Source organism: Ylistrum balloti, unplaced genomic scaffold (genome assembly GCF_031769215.1).
Source record: "Ylistrum balloti isolate Yb309-2 unplaced genomic scaffold, AGI_CSIRO_Ybal_v1 Utg369764, whole genome shotgun sequence".
NCBI classification, from domain to species: domain Eukaryota; kingdom Metazoa; phylum Mollusca; class Bivalvia; order Pectinida; family Pectinidae; genus Ylistrum; species Ylistrum balloti.
Window position 1 is genome coordinate 1714233 of NW_026781961.1, and position 21510 is coordinate 1735742.

General features: G+C 36.4%; 1 protein-coding gene across 1 annotated transcript in view; it reads left to right on the forward strand.

Annotated features, from left to right (window-relative positions):
* Positions 1-3830: 3830 nt before the first annotated feature.
* Positions 3831-21510, forward strand: part of LOC132543777 (microtubule-actin cross-linking factor 1, isoforms 6/7-like) — a 61485-nt gene continuing 43805 nt past the window's right edge. The window contains exons 1-4 of the mRNA XM_060207301.1: positions 3831-4865; positions 9756-9920; positions 10170-10343; positions 11710-11793. Coding sequence (XP_060063284.1) covers positions 3831-4865; positions 9756-9920; positions 10170-10343; positions 11710-11793 — 1458 coding nt within the window. The remainder of the gene's footprint in view (positions 4866-9755; positions 9921-10169; positions 10344-11709; positions 11794-21510) is intronic.

The window sequence follows — 21510 nt, forward strand, 5'->3', positions numbered from 1 at the left end:
GTAGGTTCAAAACCTCGTAAAAATCGTTGTTGGAATGTATGACATCTAGCTTATGTCTCGTGATTGCGACATACTTACCAACAAGAATTTTCTATATTTAGATTAGTCTTGAAGTTGGTGAAGAGTGCTTCCTCCTTGACAACTCCGACGGAGACAAATGGCAGGTAAGTGGTTTTCTCAAAAATGTATTTATGACGACAGTCACTTTTACGCTTTTAATTTTCGTTTAAAATATCAAATATACATTTTTGAAACTGAATCCTAATCGCCTCCGTTCGACAGGTACGCAGTAAATCCGGTGCGGAAGCGGAAGTGCCCGGTGTTATACTTGTCATTCCTCCCCCAGAAAAGAAGGCCGTCGTACAGGCTCACAGGTTAGTAAGGTTACATGTTTATAAAAGTTTGGGAAACATAGAGCAGTGTTTCTCAAGTGAAGTTTTGGAATAGAAATACAAACTTACAGACCAGTTATGAATATTGTCTTCTTCATCGTCGTTGTTGCCACAAATGTACCTATGTTATAATGTGCTGTCTTGTTTTAGGCAATTTGAAAAAAAGAGAAACTTTTAGTTACCTTCTTGAATTTTCTCTGCTATTTCGTCAGATATTCTTTTCTCTATCGTATTGCTTTTGTTTTCAGGGTAAAAGAACAGATGATAGTCCATTGGGACACAACATTGAAACGTTTGCGGATCCAACTCACGCAATATATCACAAACAGCATTGATGACACGCCATCCTCAGAGGTCAGTGTTAGGGTCAAAAGTCAATGATGTCATATAGACCATCAATGGGACCGGTTATACAATGTAACTTGATTAAGAACCAACCATTTTCGTTCGTAGAGTTCGGCGCATTCAAAACACTTATTAAATCTATGGCTTCTGTATGGTGTAAGTGACACTTTCCTGGTAAGAGGGTTGCTAGACTGTGTAACATTAGCGTTAATATAAATTTTTATATATGTCAGTTAAAGTTGAATAAAAATGAGTGCCTTCACTAATGTGCTATCTTATATGAATTAAGATACAAAAGAAAACAAATATTAAAAAATTAAATAGATCGTTTTAGAGATGCGATTTAGGGCGTCTGTGACATTTCTCACCATATTATTCGAACAGTCATCAATCAGGCACTTGCTATTTTTCTGACGCATGGTGTATTTGTGAATTTCTTGTATTACTTTTTTTTTATCGAAATCCGCTTTATTCCACCTTAAACAGCATTCAATTAGTTTTACTAATAATTACACATTACAAGATCGTCTGGTATTTATGTTTAATTTCTTCCACCACCTCTTTCAGATGGGAAACATTTCTACCTCACAAAAAGCTGACCTAATGAAATTGATGAACGAAGCAGTTCAACTATTGCGCCCCCTTACGGCAGATGATTCCGATTTCCGGGATATGATGTCAAATGTTACCAAATTTCGGAAAGTTCTAAGTCAAGTTAAACCAGGTATATATTTAAGTAAAACAACACAATAAAGTTAATAAAAAATGGCACGTTTTATATTTTACTAAATAGTGAAAACAATTCTCTAAAGAATCCTGATAACGAAGAAATATAACAAATAAGATATAGATACTTGATCATATTCCAGGCAGAAAATTGACAGACGGTCAGGGCTCAGTTTCACAGCGTTCTTTAAGTGAAGAAGTTACGGGAATAAAAAAAAGATAATCCCATAACTAAGAAAGAATTGAAATAAAGACATTTTCTTGGGCTAAGAAACGCTCATGAAACTGGGACCATCCTATGCAAATATACAGAAAACGGAAAAAGGCGATATCTATCGATTTTTTTAAAGATTTATACACCCAGTCACTCACACACTTACTTCAATATGTATACGCTAACTAATTGTGATTGAATTGTACCACGATGGTTTACTTTATCTTTATGTATGACAGGTGACCATGACTCCACCAACGGTTCAGCGCAACGGTGGCGCTGTAATGGCAAGGTCCTAACTCATTACAAGGTGAATACGATTATCTCCCTTGAATTATTATCTAATTTATTATTTTGCTTTAGGAAGCATCTAAAAGCAATATTTTTGCTGTCATTGACACAAGAAATTAAACATTATTTGTTGTTTTAGAAATTTTGTATGGTTTTTATCTGAACTGGCTTTGAAGTAATATTTACACATATGTATTTGACTTTTAAATAAACCTTTCATTGCCTTTTCAGGATCTACTGAGTTACGCCAAGTCTTACAAGGAACACGTAGCCTCCATGCGGGAACAAGAAAAACTCCTAATTAAGGAAACTGTAGAGTCAGGAAACAGGTTCAGTTCAAGGGCCTATTTCGAAAGGTAAGATATTTAACGTCTGCTTTGTTTTTACTGATGATTTGTATTAAATAGTAACAACATTGCAATTAATCATCGCAATTATCATAAATATATTACTGATCCCAATGTAACTATTTCTGTCTTTACAGGGCTTTGCCTTTAGTTGATGTTGATCTGACGACAAAGGAAACCGTGTGGAGTTCAATTAAATCGGATATCTACATACATGAACGGCAAAAGGGTGGGCGACCAGTGGCGCCCCCTAGGAAGAGGAGACAATTGAAACGTGTTGTTTCTGTAGCCACCACTGGTGAATCTGCGGCAGACCTTCCTGACTCTGTAGAGGAAAGTTCCTCATTTGTCATGACAGGTGTTCTTGACCCAAGGACGCGGCAAAAGATGAGCGTGTTTCAAGCCATGTCGCAAGGTATTCTGGATCCGGTTCATGGAAAGTATATCAACCCAGACACGGGAGAAACCATGTCAATACCGGAAGCAATACACAAGGGGTTGATCCAGGTGGATTATAGGGAACATCTGACAAATGGTGGAATAAATGGGGATGGTTTCTCACCACTTAGGAATACTATGGATACAAAGATATTCCCGGTTGCTGGCGTTGTCGACCCGAGAACTGGAGAGTGGATCGGCGTTAAGGAAGCTATATCCGCGGGTATATTAGATCCTAGAGCTGGGAAATACCGGAATATCGTGACAGGTGAGGAGGTTGACCTTTTGGAAGCTGTACGTAATGGTTACCTTGTGGCCGATCCAGCATTATTAGACGGTTATGACGGTAGTACTCCGTTCACTTTTGTGGAGTTTACAGATGTTTCCTACAAGGTAACTGGAGTTATTGACCCTACCACGGGCCAGGAAGTGTCGCTAAAACAGGCGATCACTGACGGCTATATTGACAAGGCAAACTCTCTGTACAGGAACCCTCATACAGGAGAAGAAATACCGCTAGAGGACGCTATCAGACAGGGTCTTATTAAATGCGTGCCGTTACGACCTTCAGAGAGCGCAAATCCAGATGAGATTCTCACAGTACAACAACTTCAAGTCAAACAACAGAAGTTTGTTTCTGGTGACGGTGATAGCATGGACGGTTTCGATGACATTGACGGGCTCAGAAAGAACCCGAATCGTGCCATGTACGATAAAGTTCGGAAACACTTCGATCCGAATGAGAGAACAGTGATTGATCCGAGCGATAACCTTCCTATTTCACTCGAAGAAGCTTTCGAAAAAGACATTATTGATTTTGCCAAGTGCGAATTCAAAACTCCAAATGGTGACAAATTGTCGTTAGAACAAGCTGCTTCAAGAAACCTTATAGAACCAGAACTTTTGAAAGAAATTCTTGAAGCTTACAAAGAAAACAGTTTGGGTGAAATGGTTGATTCTGGAAGATTCGATGCAGGGACAGGACTTGTGACGGACCCAAAGAGTGGGCATACATTATCACTTCAGGCCGCCATCTCTCAGAAACTTGTGGACCCAAATCTGATCTTCCTCTATGACATGCCGTCCCAAAAACTGATAAGTTTGGCTACGGCAATAGAGGAAGGTCGATATGATCCCGCCACTGCGCAGTATTGCAACCCACTGACAGGAGAACTACTTTCACTTTCGAAAGCTGAGAAAGTAGGTGTCGTAAAATGCCGTTTGGATCCTGAAGAAATGGCACGAACTGCTCAAACTCTGGAACGGCTACAAAAACTGATGGACACAAGCATTCCCGCTGTACAATCTCCGTACTGTGAAGGAACAATGACAGTAGAGGAGGCGATAAAGGCAGGAGTCCTTAACGTACAGCAAGGAGAGTTCAGGAATCCCAAGACATCAGAGGTAATGCCCCTTACAGCAGCATTGAAGACTCAGAAAGTTGATCCTCAAGCAGCTGCATCGTTACTTGATGCTCTAGATAAGTTGTCACTGCAGCAAGCTATAGACGATGGATACATTGATCCTACCACTGGGGAGTTCATCTCAAGTCAGGGAGCAAGACCCATTTCAATACAGGAAGCTATTAGTCAGGGACTTCTTAACCTGGATAATGTCTTCGTGGTGGACAAGGACAACGACAATATAGTCTCACTAGGAACACTTGTGGCATCTGGAAGGTTTGATCCCGTCTCAGGAAGCATGATCGATCCTAATACTGGGCAAAAACTGTCCTTGGCCGAAGCCATTGCACGTGGGGTTATCGATGCTGGCATTCGGCCAGACCAGTTCATCGACTCTTCTGTCACTCTCAAAGAGCTTATTGACTCTGGCAGAGTGAACCCAAGGACGACTGATTTCTGTGCTCCAAACGACCACAAGATGTCGTTGCGGGATGCACTAGCAAATGGATTCCTGACAATGAACTCCAAAGTGAAAATGGACCTTGACTCTGGATGTGTGATTCTTGGGTCCGATGAAGAGGTAGTTAGGGCTTTAGTGGACATTCGCGAGAACTCAGAGTGGCTACATGGTATAGAACAGGCTCTCGTTTCTAGACAGAAACCAAGTCAACGTTTGGAGCGGATTCGTCTGCAGAAAGATGCTACAGAGGTAAGCATGCATTTATGTAAATAACATCCCTGAGGATTCATTTTGTGTGAAAACTAGGAATGACCAAAACTTCTAAGAAACATGACAATGGAAGGTTTAATGACGTGATTTGATATCTATTTGATGATACTGTCTACTGCCTTAGACTTATAGCATCAGACTTACTAACTATATCATACATCTCAATGAATTTAGGTTTATCTGTATCCACTAGAAGTGCAGTATAGTTTTACGGCTCATTACGTAAATGGCCATGACTAATGCTAGTCAGTCTAACAGTATGTCCGACCTTATGCATGAATGATACTGACTGTCTAATCGGTTTCACTATGTAACAGTTCATCATGATTTTAAGTATACAACTCAGTACATCTAGTCTAACACAACATAATCTTCTCGCACATTCTACTCGATGAATTAATTTACTGGCTGCTTTTAGCGTCTCTATCTGACGATATGTTCGACCTAATCTAGACTCAATCTAGTGACGTAGTCAAACAAATAGTAACTTCCACAAGCTTCGGATACATAGATTTTCGGCTGTACACAGAACATCCGGGTATATTGCTGTTATAGATGGGATGCTTTTCCATGCCGTTGACACGTTGTTATTCTTATGGTGACACCTGGTCAAAGGTTTTGAGTTCTGAATGTGACAGTGCCTCTTCAGGTAGTGAAAATGAAATAGAGTTGTTTCCCTTTAACGTTAAAAAGAGGACTTCTTTATAATAATTTATGACATGTTAATGACTCTTCACAATTCGTCCCTTAACAGGCAATTAAACAGGTCATATATGAACAACGGATTAATTAGAAAATTGTTAGTTAAAGCAAATGAAAAAACCAGAAAACTTCATGTTATGAGATAATGTACATGTATGATAAATTAAACTTCACTGTTTCATATATATAAAAATAGAGGTCAGTAAATAAATGTCCTTATTCTGATAGAATGCCAGCGATTGGCTGGGCATCTACATGGACAGATTATTTTATACTAAGTACGACTATTTTAAGCTAATGAATTGTAATGAAGCTCTAACACTGAATTGTTTGTATTTTAAAGTTATTTATCGTATTCACGCTCTGATAATTGACAACGAATTTTTATTTACAATCAAATTTTTGGGAGGAATACCCGAGTAACGATAAATGAATTAGGAGAAAAATTAGGAAGATGATACGGAGGAGTTATATTGTATTCCTGTTTTGTAAACTGTAACTCTATATCTCAACAGATGTTTTAGAAGTCGGGGTTAAACACTTACTACATATATTTCTGAATTTTTAAAAAATCTCTAAATGATGGATTTTGTATGGCATTTCCCATATAGTTGTGGACAGTATCTTAATGATATATTCACTCTGACTTGTTCAGATCAGATTCCTTCGGTTTGAAATATGTCGTTTATATACCTCCACCCTATGTCCTGGGATGCAATCTATTAAGACAGTTAGTACAGGTAATTTGTACCTGACAGTATACGCTGTCCAGGTGGAACGTGATTGCCTTAACTGTTTATCCCTGGGCGGATAGTCACTACACTTCACATAATGAATGTGCTGGTCTTACGGAAGGGACAAGAATACTAGTCTCACCTTAAGATGAATCTATGTCGCATTGTCCAGGTACAATCCTCTTGTACCTTTTCGTATATGTACTCCACTACACTTAGGTAACTTACCTAAACTGATATGTATCTACATCATAAACATTCACCTGTATCACCTGTATCTGCTGAATGAGTAAGTAAGTACTATTATTGAATGAACTGCATGCTTTAATTACTTTGGTTTTGTTTATTAGAACATGTGAGTCTTAAATTCTAGTGTAGGTTTGTTTAATTTTCACTACTATAATTGTAGTATATATTTCTTACAGAATGCTATGTCTCAAAGTAATCTCATCAGAATAACAAATATATTGAAAAATATCCTGATAGGCAATGTTGATACAATCAGCCAACAACTATTAATTAGTTCCCGATATCCATTGAAGATGCCACAGTGTAATTAGATATTGCCTGACGGTATTGAAAATAGTCGTATAATTGCATCGTAGGCCATTGTTGGTGGATAAGTTGATATCAGTATATACAGTATTTGTGTGAATGTTTTTTTGGCTAATGGAGATCGGTAGTCATACTCTCAGCGTATAAGGCTTTATTTATAACTTTACAACTGTATTCCACACAGAGATTTACCGTCACCTCTTAGCGTCTTGATAGGGATTAACGAGAGTTTTTCTTTAATTTTGTGTTGATTCCTGTTAATAGGTTTTGGTATCGACTTTGTTCTCTAACGTCCTCTTGATTGCTATATTTATACTCTTGATAACGTGACGTCACACCGTAAACATCCCGACTAACGTTACAGGGCGTGCAGTAACATTCCGGCTATCAGTCAAAACACATCGCATTTCTGTTCTTACCTAGCCGGTCAGGACCCCTATACGTCGTAGACGAGTGTCTGTGTATGGTTTACTGAAGGGTTTGTTTTCCCAATTAAAATCATAATTGTTCCGATGTTACGAAGCAGAGTTTGTCTCGTGTTTTTTGCGTTTGTTCCTCTAAGCGGTTGACCTTTCGTTATGACAGCGTCTTATCCAAGATACAATCATATATCATTATAAAGGACTATATCTGTCCATCTAAATAATCCTGTGCAATTCTATTTGATTAGGATGATAACATTCAAAGCAATTCCTTGTAGTATTTTTCTAATGTTCTATGACTTAATATTTTTGTTTGTTTTTTTTTTTTTTTTTTGCTCCTTTTTATTAAAAGCTTTGTTTCCTTTGGAATACTGATTTGAAAATGTGACGAACACTATAGAAAGTATAAAAAGGCTTTAGAATATATTAAGTGTAATCCTTATTTAAAACAAGGCAATGTTCCCTCTATTATTTCAAAAAAAATATTTCTCTCTTATTATCCTAACACAAGTTAAAGTCTATTTAGTCATAGACTGGTATCATTTATCGTCATGATTACGTCCCGAAACAAATTTCACATGTTTGCGAAAGGTCCCGTGTGCTGGTATTTGTTAGACGGTCTATACAGAAGTTTGGTGTATTTGGCCTGTACGAACCTATGATACCGACTGATTAAGTACGGACCATGGAAATTTAAGCTTCATCAAACAACATCACCTTAACGAGGTCAAACTTCTACTCACGTACCTGACATAGGTTGTAAAGCATGGTTATCCTTCACGCCAGTTTTATTGTACATCCTCAATCACTTTCTCAAGTTATAACAGATAATGCAGAAAAGACGGTTTACAAGATTTCTGTCAGAACGTGCTGATTATGAAATTATGCATGGGTTCTTCGTGCTGAAAGAGACAAAGATCACAATATATTAGACTATAAGTTGATGTTCCTTTGACGAATGGAAGGAATATTGCCTCATTCACAGCTGGAAATACGTATTTATTGACAATATTTATTGTAAAATCGACCACCCATTAAAGGCGATATATATTGTAACACGCAAGTCTTGTTGCTTTATCGCTCTCTCATGGCACCCGCGGGTACCATACCACCCGGCCACAGACCTACCATAGCTGTGTATCGTCAGTGATGCTACAGATACCCTATCATCTTTATATTATTGATGACCATGTACTTGGGCTCTTTATAAGAGTTTTCTATCCCTCGCCTGGCTTTTATGTGGATGCTAAGACGTTTGAGAGCCAGTGGTGCTTGTCATGGTATACCCAGGGATACACACTACAGGAAAGCAAAACGTACTAGGAACAATAGACTTTTAATAAAGTAGGTTCTTTATACAAAGATTAACAATAGTTTACACACCTGGCACATAACCAGCGATGCGTACTCAACTCTTCGTTGGTGCAACTTTTCAATGACACACGTAAAGTTTGTTGTCAGTGGCAGTGTTTGAGAAAGAATGAGTAAGCGTGATGTTTTACTTATAACTCGGCTGCAGACGGGATTAAATGTCTGACGTGTAGTGATTGCTGATTATCTGAAATTTACAAAGACGTTGCCTTCAGTGTTGCGAGCATTGGTGTACCTATTCAATGAGTGATTTGCACATATTTGACAAGACCTTCAGCATGTGGACTACCGATACATACATATCTATTTTTGTTTGGAATCTGCATTCGGACATACATTTCCCGTTATAGTTCCCTACAAAACAGATTACTGGATTCACTGATTAATACAGTAAGCTGCTTGGACACTATATATTTAAATATAGGAAATACAAAGTAGATGCGTGTTGTTGTCGTCCTACAATTTAGGGATTTGCTTTAAACCTATGTTGGTATACCGTGTAAGGACAGTGAATGAACAAGGCAAAATCTACCAATTTTTATTTCATTTTGTGAAATGAGAAAATATAGAATCTTGACCCAGGAAATGTAAATTGTGACTTATTGAAGTTAAATTTGGCTGGATGGAAGTTTAAGTGCTTTCCTGCGATATCATTTCTAAGCTACAATTATCAATTATGACGACGTCTAACATCTCCCATGTTTATGTTAATGGATATTTTATCAAGACGCTAATCAGTTTTCATAGAAGTGCAATCGCTGCAGTACAGCTACTATATAATCTTACATTAACCTAAAAAGATGTGTCGTGACGAAGTTGTTACCCAGTACGAAATGCAGTGAAATCGGACTCCTCTTAATTCAACTGTGCTGACCTTAGTCCGTGTTAGACGATCTGTGTTTTCCTTCACCATCATATAGGAATTACTGTATTGATTGCTTAAGGCTTTTGTTTGACCACAATGAATTTTCATTTTCAAAGGATTATATATACGACAAAAATAGACTGGAAATGAGTATAAACAGCACACCGATTCATCTTACACCATACAAACGACTGATTATGTTGCTGTTTGTTATTTGCAGGCTTTGAAAGCAGAGGTTCAAAAACATGAACCGGAAGTGACCTCATCCATACAATTGTCTGAGGAGTTGATCGAAAATAACAAATCTCAGATGAAGGAAGATGGAGCCCAACAGTTGCAGAAGCTGCGCTTCAATGTGTCAGATCTTAAAGTGCGCTTCGACGCGGTAAGTTTAATATCGAATTGTACAAATATCCTAAGAAAAGAAAACTTCGGTTTTGCAGAATTGCATTGCCAAGACTGCAACTGTAGAAAGTAAAGAAATACGTAATATTAAGAAATATAAGGTGCATTGCATTTAAATAAAGTTTGTACGATTCATATTGTAACCAGAGGAGAGAAAAATCATGCCATACCAAAGACGTTTGAATGTTTTCAATTCGTTGCTATTATAAACATATTTTGTGTATGTTAGGCTTTTGGAGAGACGAAAAGCAGGTGTATTAGGCTTGACAAGATGGCCGATGACCTTGAGGAATTTTACAACTCTCTCCAAGACCTCGACCAATGGCTTGATACAGCCATTGAAAAGTCACAGGACTTACAGACGTCACGGGAGGACCCGGAAATACAACACAGAGAGTATAAGGTGAGCCAATAAAATGATTTTGAAATATTCGGAATATTTATTACATTGCAAAACTATTATGTGAAAATAACAAAACTCTCTAAAAATTAAGAATGTGATTTGATAGAGTCATGACATTTGAATGTTTGAAATTCCAAAGTAAACATACTTGCGTTTCATACCAGTATCTAAAGCATTAAATGCATTGATAATTGGGATATATGATGCAGTTTAACTCATTATTTACCTCTACTATATCCATCAGAATTTATATTAAAAGTTGCTATGCACATGCGTGTCTTTTGTACAATCTTAGAGATTACAGATGGTAGACACTGGTGGTGGTAAATTAGTTCCCGTAGTTTGCCGTAATCTGCATGCCACGTTTTAGTTCATACGAATTGTGGCACGTACTTGACGTTGTTCTAAAATTTTTATATATATGAAATTTACCAAAGTTTCCGAATTATTGGGCTTCTGTACCTCCCAATCTAAGCTTTGACCTTTTTTTTCGATGACTTTGGAATTTAATCAGTCGCCTCCGAGGTATTAAATGTAGACTCTTAGCCCGAGTCCTAGAAGGACAAAACAGCTATATGATGCCAATTGATCTTTTGTTTTTGGCTCTAATGTATCTTATCTAGATTTATGTTAAAAGGCGTTATTCACCTGTGTGTGTTTTGCACAATTTCCTAGCTCATAACCTTGTAGTGCAATCAAAGAGATACATTTGGAAAAACACACATTTTTGTAAGTGCGGATATCGATGTTATGATACGTGGGTACATCCTGCTAGCTACACACATCGTGTGTCAGTTCCTGTTAAAGTACAAGTTAATGTTACAGAATCATTCGACAGAGATGTATGTCAGTGAAGATTAAGTGGTCGTCACATTGTCTCTTTCACCTATTTTTGTGTTGTAAAGCCGTTTGCGGATGTCAAACTTTGCAAAGATCCACACTAAGTACCTATTCTTACGTTACGTGTTGTGACGGTTCATTGCACATAATGACAACAGAAAAAAACTTTTTTGTTGTCTTTTCGAGGATAATGTATAGGAATTAGGACGGAAAATGTACCAACTCTAGTGTTCACACACGAATGCACCCCATATTGTTCCCCTAGTTCTAAGTACTGGCGACCATCCCACATACTAGTTCACCATTTACAGTGATTCTATGTAGTATTGATCCTCTGGGGTATTTTAAAAAATATCAGCGAAACGTTTCTAAATTCGGGAAATATGAGGAAAAACACGAGCGTAGATAATGTTTCAAGTGTGAACACTACCCACTAGATTTCATTACATAAATCTAACATATTATTTAGTGTGTATGTTGTGATAGCTGCAATATTTTTTTTTTCAAATCAATTTAAACATTTTAGGATTTCGTGGAGGAATTACAAGAAAAGGAAATGGAAATGATGCAAACATTTAAGATGGCCGACAGCTTCAGAGACGGTTCTCAGGTAAAAACTAATTGTTACTTTAGATAATTTCATGATGTTTGCGTTCATTTTTCAATCACATCATTTCTTCAGTTCAACGTCGCATAATATTTACTACTACAGATATTGGTTTAAAGACTGCTCCCTAAATTACTATGATTGACAAGACAAAGGCACTGTGATACACAGTATGGTTCCGGTCTGAAATTCGATAGATCCGGGTGTTGTTGTTTTTCTCCCAGTTAATATATTCCGTTACTCAAAGAATAAATCACAAAAAGACGTTTTAGCTTTTTGACCTTCGGTAATATTAAGTTTTTTAAATTAACACTGACTTACTTTGTGTTTTAAAATGTTCGAGCCTTTGGTTTCGTTTTGATACAAATTCCACAATTTAAGATGGAAAAAATGGAAAAAATTTCGAACGCCACATTAAGTTAAGGACACTTATTCAACTTGGATCTGGCATAAATAGCCGATGACTATTCGTGTAGTTGTGGTGCGCATATTCATCAGATATCTGACACCTCTACCGTAGTATCAGGAAACGATCACCAATCCTTATGGACTAATTGACCTCTTTAACTAGGATGTTACTATTTTTATGCTTTGCCAGATTGTTTTCCGGAACATTGTGAGTTAAGTTCTTCCCCAATACAAATTATATGATGTTACAAGAATCACCTTAAACTTAACACAATCGTTTATAGTACATATATCAATGTGTAATGTAACGCTATAAGAATACCACAAATCATCACACTATTAACAATGGTGTTATATTAATATCTTTGCCAATTTATGGGGGTAAAGAAAGGGATGTTTATGATATTACCCATATTTGTTCCGTTCCCAATCAATGCCAAATCTTGAGAATTGTCCAACAGGTTCGGTTCATATTTACGACATATCATAACAACAGGTTTTTCATCGTGTCCTTAAATGAAAGATCAAAGGTCACGTCTGAAAATTTATCAAAAGATGAGACCTCTGTGGAAGCGCGAACGTTAATGTCTTTTAGACATCTTCTATCATAAAAATACTTGCTGTCAATTGAGTCATTCTCCATCGTTTTATAATTATAGAATTTATGTTGATCCAAAGAGTAAATAAAAAAGAGCACATATTAACCATGAAATTGTTGATCCCAGCCAAGTCGTGTGTGTGTATGGTTACAGTGACCATTTCCTACCACGGTCCTGTTTAAGAGTTTAGTTGGTCTGATAACACAGAATAGTGACGATAGGTCATTCAACGAATTTAAATGTCTGTCAATAATGTTTATCGTTTAACATTTTACATTGGAACATATTTTTCTCCTCGTGCGATATAACGATAAAGCAGTGATCTGCGATCGTGACATGTGACTAAGGACAATCAATGCAGTCACCGTATCCTGCTACACTGGCCTGTTAGAGTTATTTATGGGTTGACCCTCTAGATATGAATCTGATGTGTGTTAAAGAATTTAATCATCAACAGTCAAAGACAATAAGAAACAAACTAGACGACCTTATGCTTCACAAAAATTTAGATATGATAATTGGTGATATTGTCATTATCTTCGCTATTTGATATACTGTGATGTTTACTGTGACTTTGAGGACAGTAGTCAGGTTCTATACTGTTAGTTTAAACATTGTCACAGTAAAATACTTGTTAATTGATAAACCTTCATTCCTAAATATGATGACATTACAATATCGAACAAATGAGATAAATATTTTGTGATTTCTGGTATGCTTCTATTTTTGAATAACGATAAATAATTGTAAATTAAATAACAGAAACAATGATAGAGAGGAATAAAGAAAATGGTTAGATATAAATGCAACTTGCAGATTAGAATATATACATATATCATGTAATCGTAATGAAAAACATAGCATTATGTTTATGCAGGTAAAGTTAAAAATATTCATGATTTAATGATTAAGCAAATGCAAATATCCAACGTCAGATTTCAACAGCCATAGTTTGCACTGTAGGGTAAAGAATACCATTAATTCTAACAGCAATTCAAAAGAATGAAATGTAATGTAAGGTATGATATTAATTCCTACATCTACGGAATACATGGTGTGTTCGTACTGTATGTATTTCGTACACAAATCAATCTATTAAGTACAACGAAGTTACATTAAATATTTTGAAATGAAATAATCAGATTTAAGGTAGTGAATTAGCTTCCGCTGTATGAAAAAATAAAACAAATATATTTCTATTCCCACTGAGTTTCAAAAATCAAAATTATCTATTGCAAAAGTTTACACATCGTTTTAGCGATAAGATAAATTAAAAAAAAACATTAGATAATGAATCTATTTAAAGTTTTCTCGTATAGAACAATAAATCAACAGAAATAATATTGTTATATTGATATATAACTTTTTGTGATTAACATGATGCACATACAAGGATGCATCTGTATCAAATACATCAGCTGGAAACAAAATACACCTAAATAGTTCGAACATTTTTTCAACAAAAATACAAATCTGTTGCCCGGTTTGTGATCAGAACGTATGAAATGACCCTCATTGGTGCAGTAGAATAGTGATTTTGTCAAATATTAAAAAGAATCACTTTCTGTAAAACGCATTTAGGGACAAGTATATCCCATCTGGTGTTTATAGGGAGGCAACTTTTACTTAAATACAGGGTGTGTGTTACACATATAACAGGGTATACTGTTGAGTTTTTATCCATCCGACAATGTTCCTTTCTCCTATGTAAACCAGGCAAAGTATGGTTATCTGAAGAATCATAGACAATTTTTACTTTACATAGAATGTATAAGAAAATTGTCATTACCAATTTGCATATATGAGCTTGCAGTGTTTAAATATGAGCACAGGAAGCCATTATTGTTTTATATGTTTAAATGATATGTAGATTAAGCGTATAGGAAACTACAGTAAATACTGATTAAGTATGCAATGCTTTGAGTCAGGGAACCTTGTATGTATACCTTGATATGTATACCTAGTGTAGTTACTGCTTTATTGTACACACGGACAATGAACGCTGTACCCACAAGTGTTTGTAAACTGTGTTGTGGTTAGCATACTATTAGTTAGGCTGATCTGGACGTATCATCGGCGGAGTAACGCAAAGGCGCAACGTATTTAGAATTGCAGTGAAATCAGTTACGGTTATATTTGTACAACTTCATCGTCATGTAGGATTTACCCGCTTGCTTTTGCTAAGTACTAACCAAGTGTCGCAAAAAAAGCCTTCGATGTCATTGGACCATTAAATGCTTACTCAGTCTTACAAGCTATTTTGGAGCCGTTCCCTGTGTTGAGACAAGTAGAGTATTAATAGCTATTTAATCCATTGATTGGAGTGTCCTGTTTGGCTGTGGATAGTTTCTGTACCTGCTGTGGACACTTCCGTCAAACGCAGACACACTCATGGATATAAACAAGCGAGAATGATAAAATTATGAATGGACCTTTGTAACGAAAGATTCGATTGGATGTTATCTCTAAAATAAGGTCGGGTCATTCGAAAGATGGCTGCCTGTAAATCTGACTTTGAAAGTTTGGAGAGTATATTTGAGGTAAGATTCTGGCATCAGGTTTGTATCACGAGGATGTGCGAGGTACGTGTCTATTTCTGGGCTGATGCCTTGCTGTTTTACTTTATATGTGTATCGTGCAGTTAAATATACCTGTTACAAAAGGGTATGATTTCCATGAAGTATTGAACAGATTTAAATCTAGTCTTTAGTCCAGTCTATAGTTAAATAATGATAATTACCTTCGAGAAGAAACAGAAACGTTTTAACAATGACTGTTCTTTGAGGCCAGTGACAGAAATAGTCACATTTCTTATCCTTGTGCTGTGCTAAACTATATCTATTTACCGTATTGCAGTATGTTGTTTTGATTGTGTTGTGACAAATTCATTGTGATTCATTTGTTAATTTGGACAATAAATATATGTAACTGATTGGATAAATACCAAGGCTATATGAAATGGCACGTTAAACGACTATAGATTGGTGTGTTGCCATTTCAATGCACGTACCTGAAATGTGTTATATCCTAAACGAACAAACATAATCAACAGGGCTGCGAAACAACTGTTTGCTATGTTTTGCAAGAGAATGCAAGAGGATTGGTACTGCAGTTGAATTTATGTGTTTGTTTCTAGATGGCATACCATGATGTCATATTGCAGCAAAATGCAGCACATTTGATTGTGAACATCTTGGATATATGTCGGTTTTGAAATGTCAGGAAACAATTATATCACAACTGTAAACGAGACACAACAGTATATATTTACTGTCCAACAAAATAGTTCGTCGACAACTTACCGAAGAAACCCGGGATACGGATCATTAATTCTGTCGTTTACCAGCATGGTATTATACGCATTTCATTGTAATGGACAGGGGTCAGTTTTTCCGGACAGTACTTGGTTGTTCTATGTCTATAATTTACTACGTAGTGGTATTGTTTACTACATAAAAGGCATTATAGTCCAGACTCGATTACTTCCGTAGCCATTGTCACTTATAACGGGTATCGGGTATCACAGAAATAGCTCGTGAGCATCGCGCCCGGAATACCACCCATCCTATGGAGAGATTGTCCGGATTATATCATAACGCCTCCGTATACACAGTGTTCCTTTATTATCATTGTGTAATGTACGAAGTAAACTGTCGAATAAGATGTGGTTATACAATCTATTCAAACAAATATTTCTCACGTGAAAACTTAAATGTTATGATAAACCTGTAAATGTGAGTATGTTTTACTCTTTGCCGTTACATTAAGTGAATAACTAACCCCCCCCCCCCCCCCCCCCCAAAAAAAAAAAAAAAAATAAAATAAAAATGATGGAACTTTGTTCAAAGCCATTGTCATAAGATATATAAAATTATACCGGTAATTGATGATCATGATGAGTACAATTCACACTTGATATGGGAAAATGTTTCAAAATAACAATAAGTGGTATGCGAGTACTTAGCTGACCACCCTGAACTTTAAGGGTGGGAATGTCCATTCCGGTTGACATTAAGTATGTATGTGTACGTAAAGGATCTGTTGTGAAAGGTCAGTTTGGATTTCGTGTTTATTTAGTTTGTTTATGCAGCTTGTTTTCTAACCCTGATTACGATTGACTGCATCTCACAGACCTAAGCTGGTCAAGTACAAGGCATGGTTACCACTCATCAAAATAACTGGTTTTGCAATAAGTTTTCTGCAGTCTCTCAGTCCCTAAAACTATTTATGTTAAAAAGTGCTGTTCACTTATGATTCTTTTGTACAATCGTCCTTTCAAACTTTCGAATAGTTGCGATATCGCAATTTTTGTAACTTTCATTTTGCTGGGCGTATATTTCTGTGAACATTTAGATTTTTGGTCAAAGTTGGTAAATATCTTCGCGAAGAGCCTAAATTTTATTCGTATTTTGAAAACTTTTTAATCGTGAAATAGCGAATAATGGCCCCTCCGTGAATCTATGTTCTATCATAACCATTTAGATATTTCAGAATACTATTAAATCAGAAAATTTCGGATGTCATTTTATTTTGTATCGTTTTAATAAACTCTATAAAAATTCTTATAACCCAAGAGTATATCCATGATTTCGACATACATATATCATGTTCCTGTTGCAGACAATGATTAGTATATCACGGTATGTGATGGAGTGATAGACAAGGACAATATAAGTGTAAACATATTACAATCGCCGGGGTATATTAATGGATTGCTGTATTGATTACCGTCGTTTGGTAAGCCGGCTTTCCTAATCTAGTTTACTTACTCTATATAATCCGTTTACACAGTGGGTTCACGGCTAACAAGATTGTTACGTTTCTATCCACAACTGAAGTATCCACTGTACGGTGCCTTAACATTAAACGGTAATTGTACGTTTCAGCTTACTTATTTTCAGTATCTATAAGTTCTTTTGTAACACAAAAAAGCAAAATTTGATATTACCGGCTTTGATTTCTGTCTATAAAACTGTTATGTGACTACATTTCAACATACTTGACTTCTCTGAGTTAATATTTTTTCAAGATCACTCACATCCAGTTACTTCTCCTTTGTAATACTGCTTTACACTATCTTGAATGAAAAACACAGAGCTATAATACAACTTTCCTCATACTGCTCAGTTTATCTTTGTGAACATACATCATTTACGCTTATCGACTAGCTCGTTTGTCATCTAACCCGACATTTGTAGCTATCGGAACACAGAAAGAAACAAGTCACCGTCTAATCAAGACACGGTCTACTTTCTCTTTACGAATACTTTGCGTTATCATATCAGTAATACGACAACCCTACTGTCAATCAATGGAGGTTAATCTGGGTTCTCCAATCTCTCTTCCATGTGAATGAAATGTTTGTATAGTTAAGACTTACGCCAATATTACACACGATGAATTACAAGGAAGGAGATCGTAGACAAATCGTCACTAAGGAATCGATGATTCAATAGACCGAGTCTGTAAAAATGTGGTAAAGGTGGAAAGTAGATGGTCCGTCCTTCCCAATAACACGCAGGGGTTTGTCGGTTTTGTTCTTCATTTAATTCAGTTAAGAAAGTATGCCACTGTATTTGATAGGTGTGAAAGCAAAATCTTAACATTTCACCGGATGCAGCCCTATGGATGGATAGCAGTGAAAAAATGGCAAGATGAGTGCAATTGTCAATAGATGTGATAATTAAACTTATACATAAAGATTAGGACAATCTCCTAGGGTTGTAAATCATAATTACATTTTCCTAGCACATTCAAGGGAATTAATTGATTTTTACTTTCCGTCGATATCTTTACCCACAGCACACTCCAAGAATTAATTTTGAATCAGTGGTATCCATGTAAAAGTTTGAGAAAAAGTCATCATATATGATGTGTAGTTCTAGATAATTGACCATGCAAAATTTTGAAGAGTGGCTACTGGACATTCTGTGATGTTTGGCGATATTAGGGGATTAGTTACGGATGACTAAATTTGATTATATGTTGAATCGGCAATGTCATTTGCAGGCAGGTAGAAAAATATATACCAGAAGTTTAACTATAAAGTGATGAAATGTTGATGTATTGTACGTTGCCATTTTCTGAAAAATAATGAATTGACTGTAAAATCGGACAATTATATGAAACGGTGCATGACTGTTCTCCACGGTCCCTTAGGCAGTGAAATTAAATAAACCTCACATGAATTGAAAGGAAACTCATTCAGGGAAGAGGAAATGGTACAAAAACAGTTAAATCAGGTGATGTATCAAAACGTTTTGCACGAATTCATCCCTGATTTACCTTCAGTGACTGAACTATGATACAGCTATTCGCCTAGCCAGTAACGTCACTGTTATGATCCAGCATGAATTGTCATATTTCTGGAGAAATAGCATAAATACGTGGAGAGGTACCAAATGATGGTCACTGAGAGCTTTGGACATGTTTATACAAAATTCGTGTATATCACCACAGTGTTTATATGAGTTGCCATGTCACCGGTCTAAAACTCTGTAACCCAAAGGAATGTTGTTGATGTTTGTGCCTATATTCAGTAACATTTCTCCCAAACTTAGTGATTAATCTACCCTACGATTGCAAAATCGGGTTGTTGTGTCTTCATGATGTTCCTAGACAGACAGTGTACATCAGTGTTGGAGCATGTATTGGATTGGACATCTATCTGGAATAAGTAGTCCAGTATCTACCTCTCAAATGAGTTGCATTGAATCATGTCGAAGTTCGATAAACCACTTGATTTATCATATCTTCACTAGTAAATCATTAGGTGCATTTCGGAATGTTCAACATATCAACTGTTGAGTTACTGCTTTCCCTTTGGATGTGTTTTAACAACTTTCGATAAAGTTTTGGGTGTATCATAGCTATGGCAGAACCTTACTATGAACGAATGTTCTCGGATAATTTCAATGATCTGGATAATGATGTTAATGTGAAACAACCTGGTATTTGGGCTTCAGATGACGACGAAATAGACTTTTGTACACACTTACACCACGATACGTTTGTCTGGAATAACAACGTAAGTATATATTGTGTAAAGGAGAGTGCAATTCTCGCTAAATTGCTCCGTGTGCTTATAGGGGACATTGGATAAACGGAAAATTGATGTCAGGACAGAATTTACTGCTGAAACATTTGATGTTTCATCCCATTTCTTTGCCCTTCCTCTACCTTAAGTTACTGTTTGATCCTTTCTGTGCTTTCTTATTTTTCCATGCTGCCCTCTGCTTATTCATGTTATTATAAATAACAGCGATAGATGTCTCCTGTTTCCTTTTTCTATCCATTCGTTAGGAATTGTATCTTATGCACCCTGTTTTTGTTTCACCCCTGACTCATTGTTTTCCATATTTTTGTGTATTTTTTATTTAAACTGCTTGTCCCTCCTTTTCTGTGTCCGTTACTTTCACAAGCATAGCTGTATTCCATAGAAACAGAAATACAAGTTATTTCCTGCCCTTTTGCTACATCAATTGAGCGTAAGACTAGTTAGTTAGATGTCCCGTTAATGATTTCTGTTACATCGGCCTCCGTGAAGGGACTTGGGAGTAGCATTTCAACAAGCATAGCTGTAACACCAGAAACTCCATCAAGGATGATATATTTCTTGAGGGTTAAGTACATAACTCTTATAAAGCCCCCAATATACCACTTGACTAGAGAAGCCTTTCCGTTAGAGCGAAAGACTAGTACACCAGAGATCCTGGGTTTGATCCTTAGCGGAGGCTTTAATAAAATGTGACCTCTGTGACATATTTTATTCTTATTTCCATGTGACTCCGAAACTACTATACGTTGTCTATGTCTTGGTTCTATGTCTCTCATTTGTGATCTTCCTTGTTTAATAGTTTTGCTACTTTCCCGCATCTTCTTCCGCACCCACGTTTCCATCACTTGTTTCACTTTCACCTGCATGTCAATTGAAAGTCAAAAACAAGATTAAAATATAATGTTCCCTGATGCATTACTACTATAACTTAAGGGAGCCTTTACAAGTGACTGGTGATATAGTGACTGGGTTTATTTCTTTTCACTTGTAAATAACTATCTTACAATTGGCCGCATTCACTAACAAGCGTTCACTTGTTCATTCTGTTGTCAATTAAGTTATAGTTTTATTTCCTTTACATGTACACAAGTAAACATCAAAGTAAAGAGTTTAAAGTTCCCTGTGTTACTGATCCTAACAAATTTTACTTGGTAATGAAATGATATAGTCACATTTAATATGTATAAAGTTACGACCAGATTTAGAATCAAGCTTCTTTATAATGAATGTATCTTTGAATAACCCTTTTGTAATATAGTAAGCTCTGCAACACTGACCGTCATGAATAATGGTAATATAATGAATGTCAAAAAAGGCGATAATTGTTATCGCGACAATGCACTGTTCAATCTGGCTTTCAAAGTGATATTTATAATGAAGCCTGGTTTTATCTGAGCTTTAACACCGTATGGTGACGTTGTATCCCTGGTAAGTCTACCCTTCCATGGGATCGATTTCCAATCCTCATTCCAGAACACACAAGGGTATTAACTGATAAAGGTTTGGTCGATTTGTACTGGATGTGTATTTTTGGACACTGTGTGTACAGCATATAATATTATGTTCGATATACTTTCATGTTGGACTGCTCTCGGTTTTGTTTCCATATTTTATTGACTACCACTTACTGTGTATTGTCATCAAGGTAGAACTTGT